The following is a 27293-nucleotide window of genomic DNA, read 5'->3' on the forward strand; positions in this document are numbered from 1 at the left end:
ACTACACTACTACTATATTACTATACCACTACTAATATATTACTACTATACTACTGTACTACTACTACTGCTAGTGTATTACTACTACTACTACTACTACTACTACTACACTACTACTATATTACTATAGACTATATACACTACTAATATATTACTACTATACTACTACTACACTGCTACTATATTACTACTACTACTACTACTACTATTACTACTACTACTGCTAGTGTATTACTACTATACTACTACTACTGCTACTACTACACTACTACTATATTACTATACCACTACTAATATATTACTACTATACTACTACTATCTTACTATACTACAAATAATATATTACCAATATACTACTACTATATTACTACTATACTACTACTGCACAACTACTATACTACTACTACAAACATGTCCAACTACTACTACTATATCTATCGCCACAGATTATGAGGACTACGGAGATTATTGGCGGTCCAACTATGAAACTATCGATGACAGCCCATACAACTACGCCAGGGGCCAACTGATGACCGATGTGAGGCGCATTTACAAAGAGGTACGTTGTCGACTGTTGTGGTGCTTCAACTACACTGAGCTTTTCTCACATACAAATGAAATGTATTGTGTGTAGCAAAAAAACACTTTTAATAAAATATTATTGATACTATTTTGTATTATTGGATGCATTTGTTATTGTATATATTACTGTATTGTACAAGTTATGGGTTTTACTTTCTAATTGTAATCAGTTACAGTTACTAGTTACCTGTCCAAAATTGTAATCAGTAATGCAAACTTTGGATTACCCAAGTGTAACGGATGTGAAACGGCTAGCTTAGTTAGCGGGTGGTGCGCGCTAAATAGCGTTTCAATCGGTGACGACACTTGCTCGGAGACCTTGAAGTAGTAGTTCCCCTTGCTCTGCAAGGGCCGTGGCTTTTGTGGAGCGATGGGTAACGATGCTTCGTGGGTGACTGTTGTTGATGTGTGCAGGGGGTCCCTGGTTCGCGCCCTAAAGTTATACTGTTACACAAACTCAGTAACGTAATGCGAATACTTTCAGTTACTTTTAGACACTTAAGAAGCACAGGTTAGCGTTTTTTCGTCATGATGGAGGCAGCGCTGCAAAGTGGCCACTAGCTGGCACAGCCACAAAGTCATCAAATCTGATTTTAAACATAACCACACTGTTAACCCATATTATGCATAGCCGTAACCTTAAATTAAGAATATAGCCAATTTTGACTCTGCAGCTGGCCCATCTAGCTGAAATCGCTCAGTTCTGCCTCCAGGACAAGACTCATCCCAATAAACGTCAACCATTTTATTAACGTCAATCTGCTTAAGAGGCATTAGAAGAAGACAAACAATAATATTACCAATTGAACAACATCTACTGCAGGATAAGTTCATGTTAAAGTTTACATAGCTGGCCATATATGGATGTTACATTTGACTTAATGGGTTGGTTATGTAGGCTTCTGCTAACCCATCGCTTTCTACTACAGATAATAATACCATTAGGCTGTATCTTTACATTAAACACCAGAGTGTGTCAGATTTCCAGTCGTTCCAATTCATGTAATACCCCTTGATCTTCAAGAAGAGGACTTGGAAATATGGAAATATAGATTAGTCAAATAGTTTTACCCGAGTATAACCCAATAACTAAGGACTAATTAGCCTACTCTGTTGTTTATGATTTTGTTGTCATCGACGACTGATTGGGCTTTCTCGTGGTCCACTTAATTATTATTTTACATTTTTTGCCAATATGTAGAAAAATACGACGGGGGCGTTGTGAAGGGAGGAACTGCCTCAAACTGTTATTCCATAGGCTGGGATCCGCACTATGAAGTGGTTGCAAGAACGCATTTTATACTGGCTGTATACTGGCATATTCATTACGCCGATTCTGTTGCAAAACGTTTCTTAAACGGAAGCAAACTGGACATAACGGGGAGGGACCTACCTCAATTTGTCCAATAGAAACTATTGTTTTGCTCTGTTTGCTTCCGTTTGGTTCTGTCACAAAAACCACGATTGATAGGCAGCTTAAACTTCTTATATTCAACCATTATTGGGTTAAAATACACATATACATTTGTGAACAGCCACCCACATTCACAACATCCACAATCCGTAAAGCGCAAATAGCTAAATGAGAGCGCTGCAGTGTGATTCACATCCATGCGATATGCAGCCTAGATATCAGTAATAAGTGATGTCCATATCGCCCGTTGAGCTACACCACTACTGTCGTCCTTACCTCCAAGTGTCTATTGAAATTGGATAACATTTGAATGCCGACAGCAGTCACTCCATCAGAAGACATAGTTTGGACTGTAGCATACAAAAACATATTCCTGCGATCCATCAAACGCATTTGTTGTATCATCATAGTGGTCTCTAATTTGTGGTCAGACTCGCTCAGGCAGAACAAATAAAAATGACCGAGGTAAAGACAGTTTAAAGTTGGATATTCGCGCTTTCAAACTTCAATGGCTTTCAAACCATTTGAGCCACAGACCTCCAAATAAGTGTCATGATGTTGGAAAAATTGCGCGCACCAGATTTGGACATTGATTCGCTTTCCAAAGCTAATAAACATGTGGAAATGTGAGCAGCATTTTGTATTCCTAGTTGAAATAGTTAGGGAGCATAAACAAAGTACAGAATTTTTTTACATTTGAATTTCAATAGCTCCTTGGCCATGTGACCTACTGACTTCAAACAAGGTTCATAATGTCCACTCAGTGGGCCTACACATTGCACACCCTTTAGTTTGTAAATTTTCATTTCACACATTTTAACATGAATTTTTCAAAATTTTAAATGTCAATAGCTCCTTGGTCATGTGACTTAATGACTTCAAACAAGGTCCAGAATGTCCGCTGACTACCCTTCTATATTACACAGCCTTTAGTTTGTCCATTTTCATCTCACAAGATTTTACATACATTTTTCTAAATTAAAAATGTATATCTTACAGGCCTACATCTTCTCTCACTTCGTTAGTGTGTCACGTCACCAAATCTGAATACCATGATGTTGACATATTTGCTATATTTGCTCTGCCTTTTTTGTCGTCTAAACATGTATTTGGTTTTACATGACAGAAAGGTGCCGAAGCACAGAGGTAAGGTGAGGCTTTTTTCAGGCTGTGACTAGCTTTGATATGCTTGTATTTGAATGTCAAGGTGCAACATGGGTTGACCTTATTACATTCAGAATACAGCACGTCTGTCCGTGGCTGGTGTAGATTTGAGGTACCTGGTAAAGGCTTTATTTCCTGCCACCTGTCCATCTTAATAGAAATGGAAAATGACTTTGCCCCTGGTCTGGTCATTCTTTTAGCACGGCTCACTTGTTCTGTCCCTCTGTCTCCCTGGAGTACTCTTCGTCACTTTGTGCTTGTATGTCATCTTTCCTGTCCTCTAGAGTCTCTTCCTCACCTTCTGTCCCTCTGTCTCCGTAGTACTCTTCATCACTTTGTGCTTGTATGTCATCTTTCCTGTCTTCTAGAGTCTCTTCCTCACCTTCTGTCCCTCTGTCTCCGTAGTACTCTTCATCACTTTGTGCTTGTATGTCATCTTTCCTGTCCTCTAGAGTCTCTTCCTCACCTTCTGTCCCTCTGTCTCCGTAGTACTCTTCATCACTTTGTGCTTGTCTGTCATCTTTCCTGTCCTCTAGAGTCTCTTCCTCACCTTCTGTCCCTCTGTCTCTGGTGTAAGGATCTAGATGGTGTTGACTGAATTTCTGGCCATCATCAATATTTCTCTTTCCATTGTCGTCTTTATTTGCCAGTTTCATGACACGCTCTGTTTCCAATGTGTTGTTAACTCACCGTGTTGTTGTTGTTGTTGTTGTTGTTGTATGCTTTCTGTAATGTCATTAAAGTTAATTCATCACTATGTCAATACATTTCCGTCACTCAATACACAAAGCTATCAGAATGTAAGTTGATCACTGCACAGGAAAAAAACTGTGGTTTCAACGTGTAGTTGTGGTGTGAATGTTATACATTTTGGTGTCACACAAAAAGACATAGGAATGTATTTTCCCAGTTAGAAATAGTAGGCCATGCATCAAATAACTATTTTCATCCGAAAAACAAACCCTCAAATGCACTATTGCATTTTGTATAAGTTGTCTGCAGGTGGCTTGTTGTGAATGCTCTCAAATATCAAGTCATTATTAGGTTATGTAAACTGTGTGCAACGTAGAAGGATTTGTCTTAATGTACAGTATATGAAAGTGATGCTATGAAAAGGATTCTTTCACGTTATCAAGCTCACTCTGACTGACAAATCACTGCCTATTACTGTGATTAAAAAGAGCATATGAAACATTGTTTTTCATGAGGCCTACCTGTGTGCCTTCCTTTAACATCTTCGGGATCAGTGCTGTCCTGGGAAATGTTCTTGTTACTTACAACCTAATGCTAATCGCATTAGCCTACGTTAGCTCAACCGACCCACGGAAGGGACACTGATCCCAAGGAAGTTTTAAGCACCTCTGTTCGAACACCTCTCCTGTCCTTGATCCAAACCACATACAGCCATTTGCAGATCTTTCAGAGTCCATGTGAAAGATAGTTATTGCGAGGCTGGAACATTGGCTGGAACACTTCAATTTTTATTTATTTTTAAGACCAATGTAAAATGAAGGCCTGCAAAGCTTACAGATTGAATCTAATAACATGAGATGAAAGTAGACAAACGGGAGGGTGTGCGATATGAAGGAACAGTCAGTGGACAAACTAAAGGGTTTACTATATAGAAGGGTAGTCAGTGGACAAACTAAAGGGTTTACTATATAGAAGGGTAGTCAGTGGACAAACTAAAGGGTTTACTATATAGAAGGGTAGTCAGTGGACAAACTAAAGGGTTTACTATATAGAAGGGTAGTCAGTGGACAAACTAAAGGGTTTACTATATAGAAGGGTAGTCAGTGGACAAACTAAAGGGTTTACTATATAGAAGGGTAGTCAGTGGACAAACTAAAGGGTTTACTATATAGAAGGGTAGTCAGTGGACATTCTGAACCTTGTTTGAAGTCAGTAGGTCACATGACCAAGGAGCTATCGAAATTAAAAAATGTACATAAGTCATTTAAAATAGTGCGAGATGTAAATGGACAAAAAAAAGTGTGTGCAATGTGTGTCTATGCCATCGGGTTAGCTACAATCAGTTTTGAAAGTTGTAGGAGTAATGGTTAAAGAGCTATTGAAATGTGAAAAATTTGATTTGTCACTATGTTGACGGTCCCTAACTTTCTGTTGGTGGACATAAGGAAAACTACAGGCGAATGAATATCTGTCGAATATCCAGCATGAAACTGTCTTAACCTCGGTATAAAAAAAAGTGTCCCTTTTTTTCCAATGCTGATTTGAATGTCATTAAGAAACAGAAAGGTGTCAAATAATTAGTTTGTTTCCTTTCTGAATTTAAAAGTAATACTAGAAGTAATCATATCTGTATCTGTAATCTGATTACAATATTTTTGCTGGTAACACAACGAATTAGAGTTAGATGTTTGGAATCCGTTATATGTCATCCTTTACTCCCCAACCAGTGTGCTTTATTTGCATTATGCAAATCGGACTTGCCACATCAAAGATATTGTGTTTTTATATTTTATTGCACACCATCAACTCTATTGTGTCTTTCCAGATCCTCCCCCTCTACAAAGAGCTGCATGCCTATGTGAGGTCTAAGCTGCAGGCCAAACACCCTGAACACATCCACCCAGAGGGGGGCCTACCCGCACATCTACTGGGTAAGGTCACTGGACAGGGCTCAGCTTTCGCTCCAACACTGCTGGAACATGACTGAGTCAGTTTATGAAGGTCTTCTTTCTCTCTGTCTCTCTCTCTCTCTCTCTCTCTCTCTCTCTCTCTCTCTCTCTCTCTCTCTGTCTCTCTCTCTCTAATTACCTTTTTCAGGTGACATGTGGGGAAGGTTTTGGACAGGTCTTTACCCCATCTCAACCCCTTTTCCAGAGAAAACCGATATTGATGTGACGAACGCTATGATTGCACAGGTTGAGCGAAAACAAATCATGATCTACTATTGTATGTATCCAACATAAACGTTGAAAATTGTAGACTAGGAATCGTGGGTTGGATTCTGAAGGAAACAAGTGTGACTGTAATAGTGACTTCTGTTACCTTCAATTCTTACCTCCTAAAATCCCCTGTGAGTTAAACACCTTTTCTGTAATTCCCAGAAATGGCCTAAGGACAGACTGTTCCAAGAAGCAGAGAAGTTTTTCATGTCGGTGGGTCTATACAAGATGTTTGATAACTTCTGGAAGGACTCTATGCTGGAGAAACCTACTGATGGCAGGAAGGTAGTGTGCCACCCTACAGCCTGGGACATGGGGAACAGAGAGGACTTCAGGTAACAGGAATCGTATTCATCCTGCATTTAACTAATCTAGCAGGTAAGGGCATTGGGCCAGTAACCAAAAGGTTGCTGGTTTGACTCCCTGAGCAGGCAAGGTGGAAAACTCTGCTGTTCTGCCTTTGAGCAAGGCACTTAACCTCCGACAACAACTGCTCCCCGGGTGTTGATGACGTGGACGGCGATTAAGGTCGGCCCTCCGCACCTCTCTGATTCAGAGGGGTTGGGTTAAATGCGGAAGACACATTTTGGTTGAATGCATTCAGTTGTACAACAAACTAGGTATCCCCCTTTCCCTTTACTTAGCCCAGGACATGCAGAGTGACAAGCCTTACGGAGGGACAGAGAGGACTTCAGGTAACAGGAATCATGTCCGTACTGTATTTATCCCTGGACACGCAGTAAGTAGAGCCTTAGGGAGGGACAGAGAGACTGCATGCACTAACTACTGATATAGAATTCATTTCCTGTTAGTCACAGCAGCACGTCATAAAGATATGAAGGAATTCTGTTGTGAAACAGAAGTCATCAAGGTAAAAATCCACAGCACGTTGAACTGCTTTTCAAGATGCTGTACACACATGTAGAATTACATCGGATGGAGTTGATCTGATTTTGTAGGCTATACCTCCTTACACTCAGCATCAATTGTAATGATTAAATATTCATCATAAATATGAACTTATTATACGGTATTGTACTGTATTATATACTGTATTATACTGTATTATACTGTATTATATACTGTATTACTGTATTATACTGTATTATACTGTATTACATACTGTATTACTGTATTATACTGTATTATACTGTATTATATACTGTATTATACTGTATTATATACTGTATTTAATGTATTATAATGCATTATACTGTATTATATTGTATTATTCTGTATTATACTGTTTTATAATGTATTATACCCTATTATACTGTACTTCCCTTACTTTGTCTACTTCTTTAATTTTCCCCATTTCCAGGATCAAGATGTGTACGGAGGTGAACATGGACCACTTCCTGACAGCGCACCATGAGATGGGACATAACCAGTACCAGATGGCCTACAGGAACCTGTCCTACCTGCTGAGAGACGGGGCTAACGAGGGCTTCCACGAGGCCGTGGGGGAGATCATGTCCCTGTCCGCTGCCACCCCCAAACACCTGAAGGCCCTGGGACTCCTGCCAGACGACTTCGTCGAGGATAAAGGTGACACCAGAGTCAGGGGTAGGGGCAGGTAGTGGTAGAAGCAGATCTAGATCTGAGGATAACAGTTAGACAACAGTTGTTGTTGTTGTTATAGCTGGTCTATGGAATACATGAGTTACACCTGAACAGAATCAGGGTCAGGAACAGGGTCAGGGTCAGGGACAGGGACAGGGACAGGGACAGGGACAGGGACAGGACAGAGCCAGGGTCAGGGACAGGGTCAGGGACAGGGACAGGGTCAGGACAGGGACAGGGTCAGCACAGAGCCAGGGTCAGGGTCAGGGACAGGGTCAGAGACAGGGTCAGGGACAGGGACAGGACAGGGCCAGGGTCAGGGACAGGGTCAGGGACAGGGCCAGGGTCAGGGACAGGGACAGGACAGGGACAGGGCCAGGGTCAGGGACAGGGTCAGGGACAGGGACAGGGACAGGGCCAGGGTCAGGGACAGGGTCAGGGACAGGGCCAGGGTCAGGGACAGGGTCAGGACAGATTCAGGGCCAAGGCCAGGGCAGGTATGAGCAGATCTACATGTATATCTAATGGGGATAATTGACACTGAGTCAGACCGTGTTGTAGGTTTTGTTTCACGTTGTTTCATCAAAATGGCTCCTCTAGTGACTCCCTGTCTCGGATAACACCCGAGAAGTGCCCTACTCTTTGACCAGAGACCACTACACTCTGTTTTCTATATAGTGTCAGCATTCTAGATGTACCCTCTCTCAAACAGCACTTATTCCTCCTCCTCCCGCTCCAACGCAGAGACTGAGATCAACTTCCTGATGAAGCAGGCCCTGACCATCGTGGCCACCCTGCCTTTCACCTACATGCTGGAGGAGTGGAGGTGGCAGGTCTTCCTGGGGACCATCCCCAAGGACCAGTGGATGCAGCGCTGGTGGGAGATGAAGTAAGGAAGGACCTCTTCTGGAGCTTCTTCAGCTTGTCATAGGTCACAGTTGATTTAGCTTTAGCTGATGGGAGATAAAGAATCATAAACAATATATCAGTGTTGTATATCAATGTAAAGAAGCAGCTCTAGTGGAGGTTTAGTGTTTTTACCTCATAGTTGGTTTCGCAATACACTATAGGGACATTACAATGCTAACTATTGATGCTAACTCTGTTACCAGGAGGGATATGGTCGGTGTAGTGGAGCCCTTACCCAGAGATGAGACATACTGTGACCCGCCTGCTCTGTTCCACGTGTCCGGAGACTACTCCTTCATCAGGTCTCATCTCAACACCCCTCACATCCAGCCATTCTCACATCCAGCCATTCTCACTACCCCTCACATCCAGCCATTCTCACTACCCCTCACATCCAGCCATTCTCACTACCCCTCACATCCAGTCATTCTCACTACCCCTCAAATCCAGCCATTCTCACTACCCCTCACATCCAGCCATTCTCACTACCCCTCACATCCAGTCATTCTCACTACCCCTCACATCCAGCCATCCTCACTACCCCTCACATCCAGCCATTCTCACTACCCCTCACATCCAGCCATCCTCACTACCCCTCACATCCAGCCATTCTCACTACCCCTTACATCCAGCCATTCTCACTACCCCTCACATCCAGCCATTCTCACTACCCCTCACATCCAGCCATTCTCACTACCCCTCACATCCAGCCATCCTCAATACCCCTCACATCCAGTCATTCTCAACACCCCTCACATCCAGCCATTCTCACTACCCCTCACATCCAGTCATTCTCACATCCAGCCATTCTCAACACCCCTCACATCCAGCCATTCTCACTACCCCTCACATCCAACCATTCTCAACACCCCTCACATCCAACCATTCTCAACACCCCTCACATCCAACCATTCTCAACACCCCTCACATCCAGCCATTCTCACATCCAGCCATTCTCAACACCCCTCACATCCAGTCATTCTCACATCCAGCCATTCTCAACACCCCTCACATCCAGTCATTCTCAACACCCCTCACATCCAGCCATTCTCACTACCCCTCACATCCAGCCATTCTCACATCCAGTCATTCTCAACACCCCTCACATCCAGTCATTCTCAACACCCCTCACATCCAGCCATTCTCACTACCCCTCACATCCAGTCATTCTCACTACCCCTCACATCCAGCCATTCTCACTACCCCTCACATCCAGCCATTCTCAACACCCCTCACATCCAGCCATTCTCACATCCAGCCATTCTCACTACCCCTCACATCCAGCCATTCTCACTACCCCTCACATCCAGTCATTCTCAACACCCCTCACATCCAGCCATTCTCAACACCCCTCACATCCAACCATTCTCAACACCCCTCACATCCAGTCATTCTCACATCCAGCCATTCTCACTACCCCTCACATCCAGCCATTCTCACATCCAGCCATTCTCAACACCCCTCACATCCAGCCATTCTCAACACCCCTCACATCCAACCATTCTCAACACCCCTAACATCCAGCCATTCTCACATCCAGCCAATCTCACTACCCCTCACATCCAGCCATTCTCACTACCCCTCACATCCAGTCATTCTCACTACCCCTCACATCCAGCCATTCTCAACACCCCTCACATCCAACCATTCTCAACACCCCTCACATCCAGTCATTCTCACTACCCCTCACATCCAGCCATTCTCACTACCCCTCACATCCAGCCATTCTCACATCCAGCCATTCTCAACACCCCTCACATCCAGTCATTCTCACTACCCCTCAAATCCAGCCATTCTCACTACCCCTCACATCCAGTCATTCTCACTACCCCTCAAATCCAGCCATTCTCACTACCCCTCACATCCAGCCATTCTCACTACTCCTCACATCCAGCCATTCTCACTACTCCTCACATCCAGCCATTCTCACTACCCCTCACATCCAGCCTTTCTCACATCCAGTCATTCTCACTACCCCTCACATCCAGCCATTCTCACTACCCCTCACATCCAGCCATTCTCACATCCAGCCATTCTCAACACCCCTCACATCCAGTCATTCTCAACACCCCTCACATCCAGCCATTCTCACTACCCCTCACATCCAGCCATTCTCACATCCAGCCTTTCTCACATCCAGTCATTCTCACTACCCCTCACATCCAGCCATTCTCACTACCCCTCACATCCAGCCATTCTCACATCCAGCCATTCTCAACACCCCTCACATCCAGTCATTCTCAACACCCCTCACATCCAGCCATTCTCACTACCCCTCACATCCAGCCATTCTCACATCCAGCCATTCTCACTACCCCTCACATCCAGCCATTCTCACATCCAGCCATTCTCACATCCAGCCATTCTCACTACCCCTCACATCAGGTCATTATCACTACCCCTCACATCCAGCCATTCTCACTACCCCTCACATCCAGTCATTCTCAACACCCCTCACATCCAGCCATTCTCACTACCCCTCACATCCAGCCATTCTCACTACCCCTCACATCCAGCCATTCTCACTACCCCTCACATCCAGCCATTCTCACTACCCCTCACATCCAGCCATTCTCACTACCCCTCACATCCAGCCATTCTCACATCCAGCCATTCTCACATCCAGCCATTCTCACATCCAGCCATTCTCAACACCCCTCACATCCAGTCATTCTCACTACCCCTCACATCCAGCCATTCTCAACACCCCTCACATCCAGTCATTCTCACTACCCCTCACATCCAGTCATTCTCACTACCCCTCACATCCAGTCATTCTCACTACCCCTCACATCCAGTCATTCTCACTACCCCTCACATCCAGTCATTCTCACTACCCCTCACATCCAGCCATTCTCAATACCCCTCACATCCAGCCATTCTCAACACCCCTCACATCCAGCCATTCTCACTACCCCTCACATCCAGTCATTCTCAACACCCCTCACATCCAGCCATTCTCAACACCCCTCACATCCAGCCATTCTCACTACCCCTCACATCCAGCCATTCTCACATCCAGCCATTCTCAACACCCCTCACATCCAGCCATTCTCACTACCCCTCACATCCAGCCATTCTCACATACAGCCAGTCTCAACACCCCTCACATCCAGCCATTCTCACTACCCCTCACATCCAGCCATCCTCAACACCCCTCACATCCAGCCATTCTCACTACTCCTCACATCCAGCCATTCTCACTACCCCTCACATCCAGCTATTCTCACATCCAGCCATTCTCACTACCCCTCACATCCAGCCATTCTCAACACCCCTCACATCCAGTCATTCTCAACACCCCTCACATCCAGCCATTCTCACTACCCCTCACATCCAGCCATTCTCACTACACCTCACATCCAGCCATTCTCACTACCCCTCACATCCAGCCATTCTCACATCCAGTCATTCTCAACACCCCTCACATCCAGTCATTCTCAACACCCCTCACATCCAGCCATTCTCACTACCCCTCACATCCAGTCATTCTCACTACCCCTCACATCCAGCCATTCTCACTACCCCTCACATCCAGCCATTCTCAACACCCCTCACATCCAGCCATTCTCACATCCAGCCATTCTCACTACCCCTCACATCCAGCCATTCTCACTACCCCTCACATCCAGTCATTCTCAACACCCCTCACATCCAGCCATTCTCAACACCCCTCACATCCAACCATTCTCAACACCCCTCACATCCAGTCATTCTCACATCCAGCCATTCTCACTACCCCTCACATCCAGCCATTCTCACATCCAGCCATTCTCAACACCCCTCACATCCAGCCATTCTCAACACCCCTCACATCCAACCATTCTCAACACCCCTAACATCCAGCCATTCTCACATCCAGCCAATCTCACTACCCCTCACATCCAGCCATTCTCACTACCCCTCACATCCAGTCATTCTCACTACCCCTCACATCCAGCCATTCTCAACACCCCTCACATCCAACCATTCTCAACACCCCTCACATCCAGTCATTCTCACTACCCCTCACATCCAGCCATTCTCACTACCCCTCACATCCAGCCATTCTCACATCCAGCCATTCTCAACACCCCTCACATCCAGTCATTCTCACTACCCCTCAAATCCAGCCATTCTCACTACCCCTCACATCCAGCCATCCTCAATACCCCTCACATCCAGTCATTCTCAACACCCCTCACATCCAGCCATTCTCAACACCCCTCACATCCAGCCATTCTCACTACCCCTCACATCCAGCCATTCTCACTACCCCTCACATCCAGTCATTCTCACTACCCCTCACACCCAGCCATTCTCACTACCCCTCACATCCAGTCATTCTCACTACCCCTCACATCCAGCCATTCTCACTACCCCTCACATCCAGCCATTCTCACTACTCCTCACATCCAGCCATTCTCACTACTCCTCACATCCAGCCATTCTCACTACCCCTCACATCCAGCCTTTCTCACATCCAGTCATTCTCACTACCCCTCACATCCAGCCATTCTCACTACCCCTCACATCCAGCCATTCTCACATCCAGCCATTCTCAACACCCCTCACATCCAGTCATTCTCAACACCCCTCACATCCAGCCATTCTCACTACCCCTCACATCCAGCCATTCTCACATCCAGCCTTTCTCACATCCAGTCATTCTCACTACCCCTCACATCCAGCCATTCTCACTACCCCTCACATCCAGCCATTCTCACATCCAGCCATTCTCAACACCCCTCACATCCAGTCATTCTCAACACCCCTCACATCCAGCCATTCTCAACACCCCTCACATCCAGCCATTCTCACTACCCCTCACATCCAGCCATTCTCACATCCAGCCATTCTCACTACCCCTCACATCCAGCCATTCTCACATCCAGCCATTCTCACATCCAGCCATTCTCACTACCCCTCACATCCAGTCATTATCACTACCCCTCACATCCAGCCATTCTCACTACCCCTCACATCCAGTCATTCTCAACACCCCTCACATCCAGCCATTCTCACTACCCCTCACATCCAGCCATTCTCACTACCCCTCACATCCAGCCATTCTCACTACCCCTCACATCCAGCCATTCTCACTACCCCTCACATCCAGCCATTCTCACTACCCCTCACATCCAGCCATTCTCACATCCAGCCATTCTCACATCCAGCCATTCTCACATCCAGCCATTCTCAACACCCCTCACATCCAGTCATTCTCACTACCCCTCACATCCAGCCATTCTCAACACCCCTCACATCCAGTCATTCTCACTACCCCTCACATCCAGTCATTCTCACTACCCCTCACATCCAGTCATTCTCACTACCCCTCACATCCAGTCATTCTCACTACCCCTCACATCCAGTCATTCTCACTACCCCTCACATCCAGCCATTCTCAATACCCCTCACATCCAGCCATTCTCAACACCCCTCACATCCAGCCATTCTCACTACCCCTCACATCCAGTCATTCTCAACACCCCTCACATCCAGCCATTCTCAACACCCCTCACATCCAGCCATTCTCACTACCCCTCACATCCAGCCATTCTCACATCCAGCCATTCTCAACACCCCTCACATCCAGCCATTCTCACTACCCCTCACATCCAGCCATTCTCACATACAGCCATTCTCAACACCCCTCACATCCAGCCATTCTCACTACCCCTCACATCCAGCCATCCTCAACACCCCTCACATCCAGCCATTCTCACTACTCCTCACATCCAGCCATTCTCACTACCCCTCACATCCAGCTATTCTCACATCCAGCCATTCTCACTACCCCTCACATCCAGCCATTCTCAACACCCCTCACATCCAGTCATTCTCAACACCCCTCACATCCAGCCATTCTCACTACCCCTCACATCCAGCCATTCTCACTACACCTCACATCCAGCCATTCTCACTACCCCTCACATCCAGCCATTCTCACTACCCCTCACATCCAGCCATTCTCACTACCCCTCACATCCAGCCATTCTCACATCCAGCCATTCTCACATCCAGCCATTCTCACATCCAGCCATTCTCAACACCCCTCACATCCAGTCATTCTCACTACCCCTCACATCCAGTCATTCTCACTACCCCTCACATCCAGTCATTCTCACTACCCCTCACATCCAGTCATTCTCACTACCCCTCACATCCAGTCATTCTCACTACCCCTCACATCCAGCCATTCTCAATACCCCTCACATCCAGCCATTCTCAACACCCCTCACATCCAGCCATTCTCACTACCCCTCACATCCAGTCATTCTCAACACCCCTCACATCCAGCCATTCTCAACACCCCTCACATCCAGCCATTCTCACTACCCCTCACATCCAGCCATTCTCACATCCAGCCATTCTCAACACCCCTCACATCCAGCCATTCTCACTACCCCTCACATCCAGCCATTCTCACATACAGCCATTCTCAACACCCCTCACATCCAGCCATTCTCACTACCCCTCACATCCAGCCATCCTCAACACCCCTCACATCCAGCCATTCTCACTACTCCTCACATCCAGCCATTCTCACTACCCCTCACATCCAGCTATTCTCACATCCAGCCATTCTCACTACCCCTCACATCCAGCCATTCTCAACACCCCTCACATCCAGCCATTCTCACTACCCCTCACATCCAGCCATTCTCACTACCCCTCACATCCAGCCATTCTCAACACCCCTCACATCCAGCCATTCTCACTACCCCTCACATCCAGTCATTCTCAACACCCCTCACATCCAGTCATTCTCAACACCCCTCACATCCAGTCATTCTCAACACCCCTCACATCTAGTCATTCTCAACACCCCTCACATCCAGTAATTCTCAACACCCCTCACATCCAGCCATTCTCAACACCCCTCACATCCAGTCATTCTCACTACCCCTCACATCCAGTCATTCTCACTACCCCTCACATCCAGCCATTCTCAACACCCCTCACATCCAGCCATTCTCACTACCCCTCACATCCAGTCATTCTCACTACCCCTCACATCCAGCCATTCTCACTACCCCTCACATCCAGCCATTCTCACTACCCCTCACATCCAGCCATTCTCAACACCCCTCACATCCAGCCATCCTCAACACCCCTCACATCCAGCCATTCTCACTACCCCTCACATCCAGCCATTCTCAACACCCCTCACATCCAGCCATCCTCAACACCCCTCACATCCAGCCATTCTCACTACTCCTCACATCCAGCCATTCTCACTACCCCTCACATCCAGCTATTCTCACATCCAGCCATTCTCACTACCCCTCACATCCATCCATTCTCACTACCCCTCACATCCAGCCATCCTCAACACCCCTCACATCCAGCCATTCTCACTACCCCTCACATCCAGTCATTCTCAACACCCCTCACATCCAGTCATTCTCAACACCCCTCACATCCAGTCATTCTCAACACCCCTCACATCCAGTCATTCTCAACACCCCTCACATCCAGTCATTCTCAACACCCCTCACATCCAGTCATTCTCAACACCCCTCACATCCAGTCATTCTCAACACCCCTCACATCCAGTCATTCTCAACACCCCTCACATCCAGTCATTCTCACTACCCCTCACATCCAGCCATTCTCACATCCAGTCATTCTCAACACCCCTCACATCCAGTCATTCTCAACACCCCTCACATCCAGTCATTCTCAACACCCCTCACATCCAGTCATTCTCACATCCAGCCATTCTCAACACCCCTCACATCCAGTCATTCTCACTACCCCTCACATCCAGCCATTTAGCTTTAGGTGGTGGGAGATGATGAAGCATAGACATGTACTTGACCCAGGACTGTCTCTGTCTGTCATAGATACTTCACCAGGACATGTACTGTACTTGACCCAGGACTGTCTCTGTCTGTCATAGATACTTCACCAGGACTATCTATCAGTTCCAGTTCCAGAAGGCTCTCTGTGAGGCAGCTGGCCACTCTGGACCCTTATTCAAGTGTGACATCACCAACTCTACAGCAGCCGGGGACAAGCTCAGGTGCTCCTACCAAATCTGTTTGTTGTTGCGTCTGTCATGTCTACTTCTAAGAATGCTGAATGGCCAATGAACAAGTAAACAAACTAACAACCACATCTCATTTTACAGGACGATGCTGGAGTTCGGGAGGTCAAAGTCGTGGACCAGAGCCCTGGAGACGATTTCAGGAAATGCCAAGATGGACTCCGCCCCTCTCCTGGACTACTTCAAGGACCTCCATGTTTGGCTCATAGAAGAAAACAGGAAGAACAACAGGAAGCCAGGATGGAGAGCAGCTGAGGACCCATGTGAGTACCTATAGAGTAGTGTCCCTATCCATACTAGGGCACTATCTAGTGTGCATAGCCAATATATCGCTTCACACCAAGTAGTACAAAAGTACAGTGGACCCATGTGAGTCCAGATTCTGTATCTAGCTCACTATCCAGTATGCATAGTCAATACATTGCTCCATACTATGTTCTATGACATTTTAGATATAGTTAAAAGTGATATATTCTATAAATAATGCATATTTCCTATCTGTTCAACAGTCTCAGAGAATGCCTACAAAGTGAGGTTGAGTCTGAAAGCAGCTATGGGTGACAAGGCAGTGAGTACACTAAGCTGAACGTGGTTGTAAAACAGCTCCACTACCTTTTCGTTTGGACGATCTCTTCATATAATCCAGTTGAACTGACTTGAATTGTTTCTCTTCCAGTACATGTGGAACGCCAACGAGATGTACCTGTTCAAAGCCAACATGGCCTACGCCATGAGGCAGTATTACCTTGAGGTCAACAAGACTGCAGCTCTTTTCACGTAAGTGTTTCACAATAAAAGTCCACCTAGACGTCACTCACTCTCAGCTTTGCTTCTCTTTATGTCAGTCACTCCCATCACATTCCAGAATGAAAATGTATATATATATATTGTATCAATATTATTTATTAGAATCTTCTTGTGACATCACATCATTTTATTATCTTTGTTCCAGGACAGAGAACATCCACACCTACAAGGAGACAGCCAGAATCTCTTTCTACTTTGTGGTGACTGACCCTGCCAACTCTGCCGTGGTCATTCCCAAAGCTGAGGTAGAGGCTGCTATCAGGTAAAGGAGTCAACCCTTGAACGTGAGCTGATTACACATGCTAAAACAAACCTTGCCCGATCATATCTGCCAAACTGAGTGAGCGACACCACAAGACTGTCTGAAACAGAGTAATAACACGTTGTGTAGCATTCGTGATGTGGTTTCTGATACTAAAGCCATAAACAAAGTTACATTTTCCAACCAGCATTCAGTAAATCCTCTTATGGATATTTTATTCCAGTATTTGTACATGAAACATTACCCATAACCCCATGACTCAAGCCATCGTTCATCTCACTAGGATGTCCAGAGGTCGAATCAATGACGCATTCAAACTGGACGATAAAACTCTGGAGTTCGAGGGTCTCCTAGCAACGCTGGCCCCGCCCGTGGAGCAGCCGGTCACTGTCTGGCTGGTGGTGTTTGGGGTGGTCATGGGACTGGTGGTCTGCATGGGCTGTTACCTCATCATCTCTGGCTTCAGAGACAGGAAGAAGTGAGTCTGGGCCGTATTCATAACAGGGTTGATCATCTCTGGTTTCAGAGACAGGAAGAAGTGAGTCTGGGCCGCATTCATAACAGGGTTGATCATCTCTGGTTTCAGAGACAGGAAGAAGTGAGTCTGGGCCGCATTCATAACAGGGTTGATCATCTCTGGTTTCAGAGACAGGAAGAAGTGAGTCTGGGCCGCATTCATAACAGGGTTGATCATCTCTGGTTTCAGAGACAGGAAGAAGTGAGTCTGGGCCGCATTCATAACAGGGTTGATCATCTCTGGTTTCAGAGACAGGAAGAAGTGAGTCTGGGCCGTATTCATAACAGGGTTGATCATCTCTGGTTTCAGAGACAGGAAGAAGTGAGTCTGGGCCGTATTCATTATAGGATTGCAACCCTATTCATAAAGCATACCAGAATAAGAGTGCTGATCTAGGATCAGGTCCTCCCTGTCCATGTAATCAGATATTCATCATGATCTAAAAGGCAAACCTGATCCTAGGTCAGCGCCAACTGTGAGATGCTTTATGTTGTTTTAAGGAATGAAAAGAGTAGAGGTTCAAATACAGTTTGAACCAAACTTAATCCTAAACTCAAATCCTGCTATCTAGTCGACCTAAATCAACAACTTCAAGTATTTGACACGTATTCGACCCAGGTCTGGAAGAGACTAATTAATTGCTACATATTTTATTAAAAACCTCACAATTTGCAAAATGTTCATTTAAGAAATTTTTAAAGACACATGACAGTTCTTTCTCTTCTATATCTCCAGGAAATCTGCAGCGAAAGCTGAAGAGAATGCAGAGAACCCCTACGGCGTGACCAACAAAACATTTGAGAGGGAAGAGGATGAACAGACAGGGTTCTGAGTCGCTGATTGTCAGTGTGAAAGTTTGACAGACGAATTGACAGATCTGAAAACCCCCTACAACAACAGCTCTTTCAAGAAGACCACATTAGAAGTTGGATCATTCGTTTAAATTATGTATAAATTCAAGACATTTGTAGAGTTTTAGAATATATTTTTATTCTAAATAAAAAAAGACTTAAGTCACAGAAAAACATAAAAGCATTACTCATCTGACTAAACGATCAATAACTGAAAACTACAAACAAATGCTAATTATTTGTGTATGATACATAGCTACTTCTCTCTGCAATAGCAGAATAACAGGCCACTGCTGCATTATTGTATTACAAACACACACACACACACAGTAATATCAGTACACATCCATTCTTTTCCTGGGCTCTGTTTCTCTACATTCAATGAATCTACAGTACATTTATGGTAGCCAGTATAGCCCACTCAGCAATCATCATTGTTTTCCAGGGACTCATAGGATCAATAAAAAATTACATGGTATAAAATGGTGGTATAAAATGATGGTATAAAATGGTGGTATAAAATGGTGGTATAAAATGGTGGTATAAAATGGTGGTATAAAAATACACTACAGAAACTACATAGAGAAACATAACATGCAGAAACAACAAACCCTCATCCTTTATGGATGACAAAGAAGAATGACTGGTCCCCCGTCATCCCCTGGGGTTTCCCCAAAACTACTTTGGTCTCGTTAGAAGTGTGGATGAACCAGCCCTGGCAGTAGGCGGACTCAAACCGGCGCTGTTTGCTCATTTCAGCCTTCATGTAGAAGACAAACGCCTGGATCTCCTCATCATCCTTCCTGATGCTTTTCAGTCTGTGTTGGTCACAAGTCTGAAAGGATATGTACAGGTTAAAGATATTATTATTATTCAACAATTCCTTTTAGTCCTTGTGCATTTCTACCGAAATCTGCTTTTAAAGCCTGAATGGACCTGTGCAGTATTGGGAACACTATTCACGACTCAAATTCAACATGGACATGGAATAACAATAACACAACAGAGAATAACAATAACAGGGAATAACAATAACACAACAGGGAATACCAATAACACAACAGGGAATACCAATAACACAACATGGAATACCAATAACACAACATGGAATACCAATAACACAACATGGAATACCAATAACACAACATGGAATACCAATAACACAACAGGGAATACCAATAACACAACATGGAATACCAATAACACAACAGGGAATACCAATAACACAACAGGGAATACCAATAACACAACAGGGAACAACAATAACACAACATGGAATACCAATAACACAACATGGAATACCAATAACACAACATGGAATACCAATAACACAACAATAACACAACAGGGAATAACAATAACACAACAGGGAATACCAATAACACAACATGGAATACCAATAACACAACATGGAATACCAATAACACAACATGGAATACCAATAACACAACAGGGAATACCAATAACACAACAGGGAATACCAATAACACAACAGGGAATACCAATAACACAACATGGAATACCAATAACACAACAGGGAATACCAATAACACAACAGGGAATACCAATAACACAACAGGGAATACCAATAACACAACAGGGAATACCAATAACACAACATGGAATACCAATAACACAACAGGGAATAACAATAACACAACAGGGAATACCAATAACACAACAGGGAATACCAATAACACAACAGGGAATACCAATAACACAACAGGGAATACCAATAACACAACAGGGAATACCAATAACACAACAGGGAATACCAATAACACAACAGGGAATAACAATAACAGGGAATAACCATAACACAACAGGGAATACCAATAACACAACATGGAACAACAATAACACAACAGGGAATAACAATAGTCCTTGGTCTCATTTCCTTTACTGACTACTATGAAGTTATTTGAAAAATATGCAATTAGTGGTTAACTAAAAATACATATAGTAGCAATTATATTGAACACATCTTAAAGTCTTAATCCTTAAGAGTCTATTGATGCACATCTGTGTGTCAAGCTAGTGAACGTAATTTTAAAAAATCCCCATCTAAATCCGTCAGCTTAAGCTAGAGATATTTGCATGGGCTGAGTCTCGATCCCCCACATCCGCCTATGTTGCCCTTCTGCGTATGCGGTGGAAGGTGGCCGAGCTCCAGCTGTGTTTGTCAGACCATGAGCCATCCCGAAAATCAGTTCTCGCACGAAAAACGTCTGTAGCATCCGAACGGTTTGGCCAACTAACTCTATGGAAAGATGACTCTCACAAACACGATGGTGTTCTCCGTTTTGCTTTACGACCCCCACAAGAGTCTTTGAGAATCGTCTGAAGGGAACTCATACAAATAAATGGAACGGAATTAGCTTTGTGCCAACACAAATAAGGGGTTAAATGTGTGTCCAAAAAAACTAAAATATTTCCTAAGCTTTCTGACATCTCGTTGATATAGGACAGATCACTTCAAAACAACCACGTTATAAAATGATGGTATATAAAAAACTAGAGAAACATAACATGCATAAACAACAAACACTCTTCATCATTTATGGATGACAAAGAAGAATGACTGGTCCCCCGTCATCCCCTGGGGTTCCCCCAAAACTACTTTGGTCTCGTTAGAAGTGTGGATGAACCAGCCCTGGCAGTAGGCGGACTCAAACCGGCGCTGTTTGCTCATTTCAGCCTTCATGTAGAAGACAAAAACGCCTGGATCTCCTCATCATCCTTCCTGATGCTTTTCAGTCTGTCACAAGACTGAAAGGACGTGTACAGGTTAAAACTATCAAAACCTTCTTCCTTATGATGTTTTTTGACTGTCATTTTGACCATTTCTGAATGTTAGTCCATGTGTTTCTTTGGGCTATAATAGTAAAGGACAAATTCAATATTTTATCAAATAAACCTAAAGAAGTCCTAAAATTCTACATCCAATAGCTAAATGATCCATGGTATGACCATCTTAAAACAATTCCATATGTTAACTTAGTACCCTAACCCTATTAGCTAACCCTAACCCTATCCCTAGTAGCTAACCCTAACCCTAGTAGCTAACCCTAACAGCTAACCCTAGTAGCTAACCCTAGTAGCTAACCCTAACCCTATTAGCTAACCCTAGTAGCTAACCCTAACCCTAGTAGCTAACCCTAACAGCTAACCCTAGTAGCTAACCCTAACAGCTAACCCTAGTAGCTAACCCTAACCCTATTAGCTAACCCTAGTAGCTAACCTTAACCCTATTAGCTAACCCTAGTAGCTAACCCTAACCCTATTAGCTAACCCTAGTAGCTAACTCTAACCCTAGTCAAATATATGCATTTTTATTTTATTTTAGGGGTCCTAAAACTCTACATCCAATAGCTAAATGATCCATGGTATGACCATATGTTAGTTTAGTAGATCCTGGACTAAATGTTGTGTTAAGTTAAACCCAGGAATGATAAAGTAAGGTCCATCTGGGTGAGAACTCAAGGTAATACATGTCAGATTATGAGTTTAACAAGTATTACTGTGTATTTTGGGCACTAGACCTGTGGTAAATATCCCTTTATTATACTGTTTAGAAATAATTTTATGACCTGAACCTAAATACATGCAAATTATGTGAGTTTCAAAATGCAAATATACCCGAAGCGCTCACCAACAATATAGTGCCATCTGTAGGTCTCATTGAACTGAAATAGTGAAAATACACCTGAAGATCTCACCAAACTTGTAAAATATATATATTTTTAAAAATCTGTTAAAAAAATATGGGAGCCTCTTAATTGTAAAGAGCAGGCTGTTGAGACTGAAGACAAATGGTCTCTGGACTACCAAGTAGCTCAGAGTTGTAGGAGTTCTCTCAAGATGAGTAAATGGAGTACTTTCCTAAATCACAAGTTCACGGACACCATCTGGCCAAAGGGTGGTTCCCTGGACCGAGCAAGAATCAAACGCCGCCACAAAAAGTCATTTGAAATGAAACACGGTCGGGACCGTGACCAATGCCTCCTGACATTAACATTATTTTCCAGTTTGGCTAATTTGAAAACACCAGACTTCAGTGGTTGAATCTCAAACACAACATGCATCAACTAGATGAGGAACTGGAGTCACAAAGATCTCAAATTCAAGACCTCATCCAACGGGCCGTATGCCTCCCCCGACAGAACACGCTCCGTAGTAGGGGAAAACTAACCAGGTGACGTCGACCAGGTTCACCGGTTGGGAAGCGAAACTGCTGTCAGGGGACATGTAGTGAAATGTGCTAGGCTAAACCCCGCAACTCTCCTACCTATCCCAACGACACCATCCATCCCTGCTGTCTAGACGTGATGGTGACAACGTCACTGCCAACCAGGACTTGTGTGACGTGCCTCTGTTAAATGCTGACTTAGTGTCATATTCAGATGGGTCATCCTACCTGGACCAAATGGGAAATAGATGGGCGGGGCCCGCGGTAGTCACAGACCACACACGGCTAGGGTCTGCTCCGTTACATCCTGGTACCTCAGCACAGTTGGCAGAGGGGACGGCGCTGATGCACACGTTGATGCTGACAGAGGGATGGTGCCTCGATCTTCACCATCAGCGTTATTACGCAAAAAGGTATGCAGCATCATCTGGGTGTGTGCAACAACAGTTCAACATTCCCCTTCTGCTACCACTTCTGTCAAGTCGTCTACACATGCAGTTTTACACCAACATACACCACCACACAGAACGCACTGCAACGCACTGCAGCAAGGCAAACGCAGCGTTCCATTGGAAATGAATGTACTTCTGATGTACCAAAACGTCATGACGCCGTCGGTGTGATGGAGGCGTAAGAAGGTGACAATCTATACTGATTCAAGGTATGCATGTGGTGTTTGCCAGGACTTCAGGAGGTTGTGGAAACGGCGTGGGTTTATGACGTTGTTAAACACGACGGTAGCGGCATTGTTAGGAGCGGCGGCGTTACCCAACGCTGGTGCCATTATTAAATGTGCCGCCCACTTTTAGGGCCGATTCTGTTACGAAAGGGGATGCCAGTGCTGACATGGCTGCGAAAGCAGCAGCGGCCATGGTTCCTCCTCCTCCCCTCACCCACGGTTCCTCCTCCTCCCCTCACCCGCGGTGACTCCTCCTCCCCTCACCCGCGGTGACTCCTCCTCCCCTCACCCGCGGTGACTCCTCCTCCCCTCACCCGTGGTGACTCCTCCCCCCCTCACCCGTGGTGACTCCTCCCCTCACCCGTGGTGACTCCTCCCCTCACCCGTGGTGACTCCTCCCCTCACCCGTGGTGACTCCTCCCCTCACCCGTGGTGACTCCTCCCCTCACCCATGGTGACTGTACATACTTCTACTGATGCTGTTAATATGCAAAACAATGCTGATACCGTTGAAAAGTGGTGTTTGATGTCTTCAGGCTGAAAACCCGATGACGACGGCGTCTGGCGCCCCCCAGACGGCCGCACGCCACTCATACTACTTCCCTATCTTGCACACATACGTATAGTATCATGGAACGACGCATGAGTCCAAGGAGAGATGTTAGGAATGTGTAGGAAAGAATGGCATTGTCCCAAATTTGGCCCAATTTGCAAAAACAAAATGGTTAAAAAGATCTGAAACACAACATGAAAACAACCACTCCAGTTACTGGGATGGGAACCAGATCACTACCATGGGAACCCTTTGGAAAGCTTCAAATCAATGTCATCTGTTTACCACCAAGTGAAGGGTCAAAAATATTGTTTGTATTAGATACGTTCTCCAAGTGGGTTGAAGTCGCCCCCACTAGGAGGAATGTTGCTACCACCGAAGCTAAAACCCTGTTGAGAGACTATATTCCCAGATGGGGAGTGCCTGGGCACCTGGAAAGTGACCAGGGCCCGGAATTTATGACTGATAAACAGATGAACTGCGAGTTGGATGTGTGATTGAAAACCAAACGGAGGACTTGTCTTTCTCCTGTGAGTTTGATGTGTGATTGAAAACCAAACGGAGGACTTGTCTTTCTCCTGTGAGTTTGATGACGCACAATTGGCCTAGCGTCGTCCGGGTTAGGGAGGGCTTGGCCAGTAGGGATATCCTTGTCTCATCGCACACCAGCGCGCGTCAACCAAGGTTGCCAGGTGCACGGTGTTTCCTCCGACACATTGGTGTGGCTGGCTTGCGCACTGTGTTAAGAAGCAGTGCGGCTTGGTTGGGTTGTGTTTCGGAGGACGCATGACTTTCGACCTTCGTCTCTCCTGAGCCGTACGGGAGTTGTAGCGATGAGACAAGATAGTAACTACTAACAACAATTGCATTCCCTGAAATTGGGGATAAAAAGGGGGTAAAATTATTATTTTAAAAATGTGAAAAATGCTAAAACTGTTAACACCGCCATTCTCTTCAGTTGTGACGCAGCAAGTGATCGTGGTCTGTTACCACGTATGACACGGACAATTATAAACTGGGTGGTTCTAATTGTCTGACAGCCGTGGTATATTTAAGCAATAAGGCAAGGTAATATATAGTATAGTGCGGCGCACAATTGGCTCAGCGTCGTCCGGGTTTGGCTGGGGTAGGCTGTCATTGTAAATAAGAATTTGTTCTTAACTAACATGCCCAGTTAAATAAAGGTTCAATAAATAAAGTGTAAATACATTTAAAACACACATTCCGTTTGCTCCGTTCCAGCCATTGTTATGAGCCGTTCTCCCCTCAGCAGAAGTTCCTACTGGAGATAGTGGAGGCTGCTGAGGGAGTCTATGGTAGAAGTTCCTATTGGAGATAGACTCCTGGGGAAGTGGTCACAGAGGAGGGCTTGACTCTAATCACTCCTGTACCTTTCAGCAACGCTACTCATGACCAGATGCTATAACCACACGGTCTGACATCCAGTGTTCTATTTCAAACCACCAGCTGTCTCTCATGAAGGAACTCATCTCAGCTGTATCTTGGACATGGGAGAGCCCCTCAGCTGGTAATGAACACAGAGCAGACATGTCAAGTCCCTATTGATTACGGTGTTGAAGTTCTCTTTTCCCAACGACAACACATTTTTTATTTAACCTTTGTTTAACTAGGCAAGTCAGTTAAGAACAAATTCTTATTTACAATGACAGCCTAGAAACAGTGGGTTAACTGCCTTGTTCAGGGGCAGAACGACAGATTTTTACCTTGGCAGCTCAGGGATTCGATCTAGCGGCAGGGTAGCCAAGGTACAAATCTGTCGTTCTGCTCCTGAACAGGCAGTAAACCCACTGTTCGTAGGCTGTCATTGTAAATAAGAATGTGTTCTTAACTGACTTGCCTAGTTAAATAAAGGTTAAATAAAATAGCAACCTTTTGGTTACTGGCCCAATGCACTAACCACTAGGCTACCTTCCCTAGAACAACTGAACATACCTGTTCTGTATATTCCCACTATCCTTAAAGAACTCACTGAGTTGCATGAATTGACTGAGTCTGCCGTGCCCATATCACCCAGTTGAAGGCTAACCACCATTATACATTCCTCTGTAAAATGTCAAGGTGAAAGCTGCAATTGGTTCCTTTAGCAGTGAAAGGGGGACTGGTGAACAGACTGACCTCTGGTAAACAACAATCCTGGGATGACTCACTGTTGGTGAATGCCTGTAAACTGACTGTAGTTGTGCTCCGTACCTTTCATATGGGTTATGACCCGATGTCTGTGCTGCCTAGTGCCGGGCGGTACAGAGGGCAGGTATGATGATGTCACTACTGATTGTGAAAATGCTGGTAAAAGTGACCCCTTCGACGATGGACCGAGACGTCACTCCCTACCTTGTACCACTACAATAAGGAGCCAGAGGACTATAGCTCGCCTGAAATACCTGACCGCAATGTCTATTAGAGGGCCCTGAACCACCTTACCCCAATGTCTATTAGAGGGCCTTGAACCACCTGACCCCAATGTCTATTAGAGGGCCTTGAACCACCTGACCCCAATGTCTATTAGAGGGCCTTGAACCACCTGACCCCAATGTCTATTAGAGAGCCTTGAACCACATGACCCCAATGTCTATTAGAGGGCCCTGAACCACCTGACCCCAATGTCTATTAGAGGGCCCTGAACCACCTGACCCCAATGTCTATTAGAGGGCCTTGAACCACCTGACCCCAATGTCTATTAGAGGGCCTTGAACCACCTGACCCCAATGTCTATTAGAGGGCCCTGAACCACCTGACCCCAATGTCTATTAGAGGGCCTTGAACCACCTGACCATAATGTCTATTAGAGGGCCTTGAACCACCTGACCGCAATGTCTATTAGAGGGCCTTGAACCA

The 27293-nt window shown here is 45.2% G+C and overlaps 2 protein-coding genes across 2 annotated transcripts in view; one reads left to right on the forward strand and one right to left on the reverse strand.

Annotated features, from left to right (window-relative positions):
- LOC139402523 (angiotensin-converting enzyme 2-like) overlaps positions 1-18997 on the forward strand; it is a 26584-nt gene extending 7587 nt beyond the window's left edge. Inside the window, exons 5-18 of the mRNA XM_071146517.1 lie at positions 447-559; positions 5679-5784; positions 5951-6048; positions 6235-6407; positions 7394-7620; positions 8380-8524; positions 8748-8846; positions 16433-16555; positions 16664-16842; positions 17089-17147; positions 17256-17356; positions 17532-17648; positions 17932-18126; positions 18901-18997. Of these exons, the coding sequence (XP_071002618.1) occupies positions 447-559; positions 5679-5784; positions 5951-6048; positions 6235-6407; positions 7394-7620; positions 8380-8524; positions 8748-8846; positions 16433-16555; positions 16664-16842; positions 17089-17147; positions 17256-17356; positions 17532-17648; positions 17932-18126; positions 18901-18997 (1832 nt within the window). The remainder of the gene's footprint in view (positions 1-446; positions 560-5678; positions 5785-5950; positions 6049-6234; positions 6408-7393; positions 7621-8379; positions 8525-8747; positions 8847-16432; positions 16556-16663; positions 16843-17088; positions 17148-17255; positions 17357-17531; positions 17649-17931; positions 18127-18900) is intronic.
- A 132-nt stretch (positions 18998-19129) lies between these two features.
- Positions 19130-27293, reverse strand: part of LOC139402524 (uncharacterized) — a 31510-nt gene continuing 23346 nt past the window's right edge. The window contains exon 8 of the mRNA XM_071146518.1: positions 19130-19851. Coding sequence (XP_071002619.1) covers positions 19630-19851 — 222 coding nt within the window. The 3' untranslated portion in view covers positions 19130-19629. The remainder of the gene's footprint in view (positions 19852-27293) is intronic.

This window comes from Oncorhynchus clarkii, unplaced genomic scaffold (genome assembly GCF_045791955.1).
Source record: "Oncorhynchus clarkii lewisi isolate Uvic-CL-2024 unplaced genomic scaffold, UVic_Ocla_1.0 unplaced_contig_8744_pilon_pilon, whole genome shotgun sequence".
In the NCBI taxonomy this organism is placed as follows: Eukaryota; Metazoa; Chordata; class Actinopteri; order Salmoniformes; family Salmonidae; genus Oncorhynchus; species Oncorhynchus clarkii.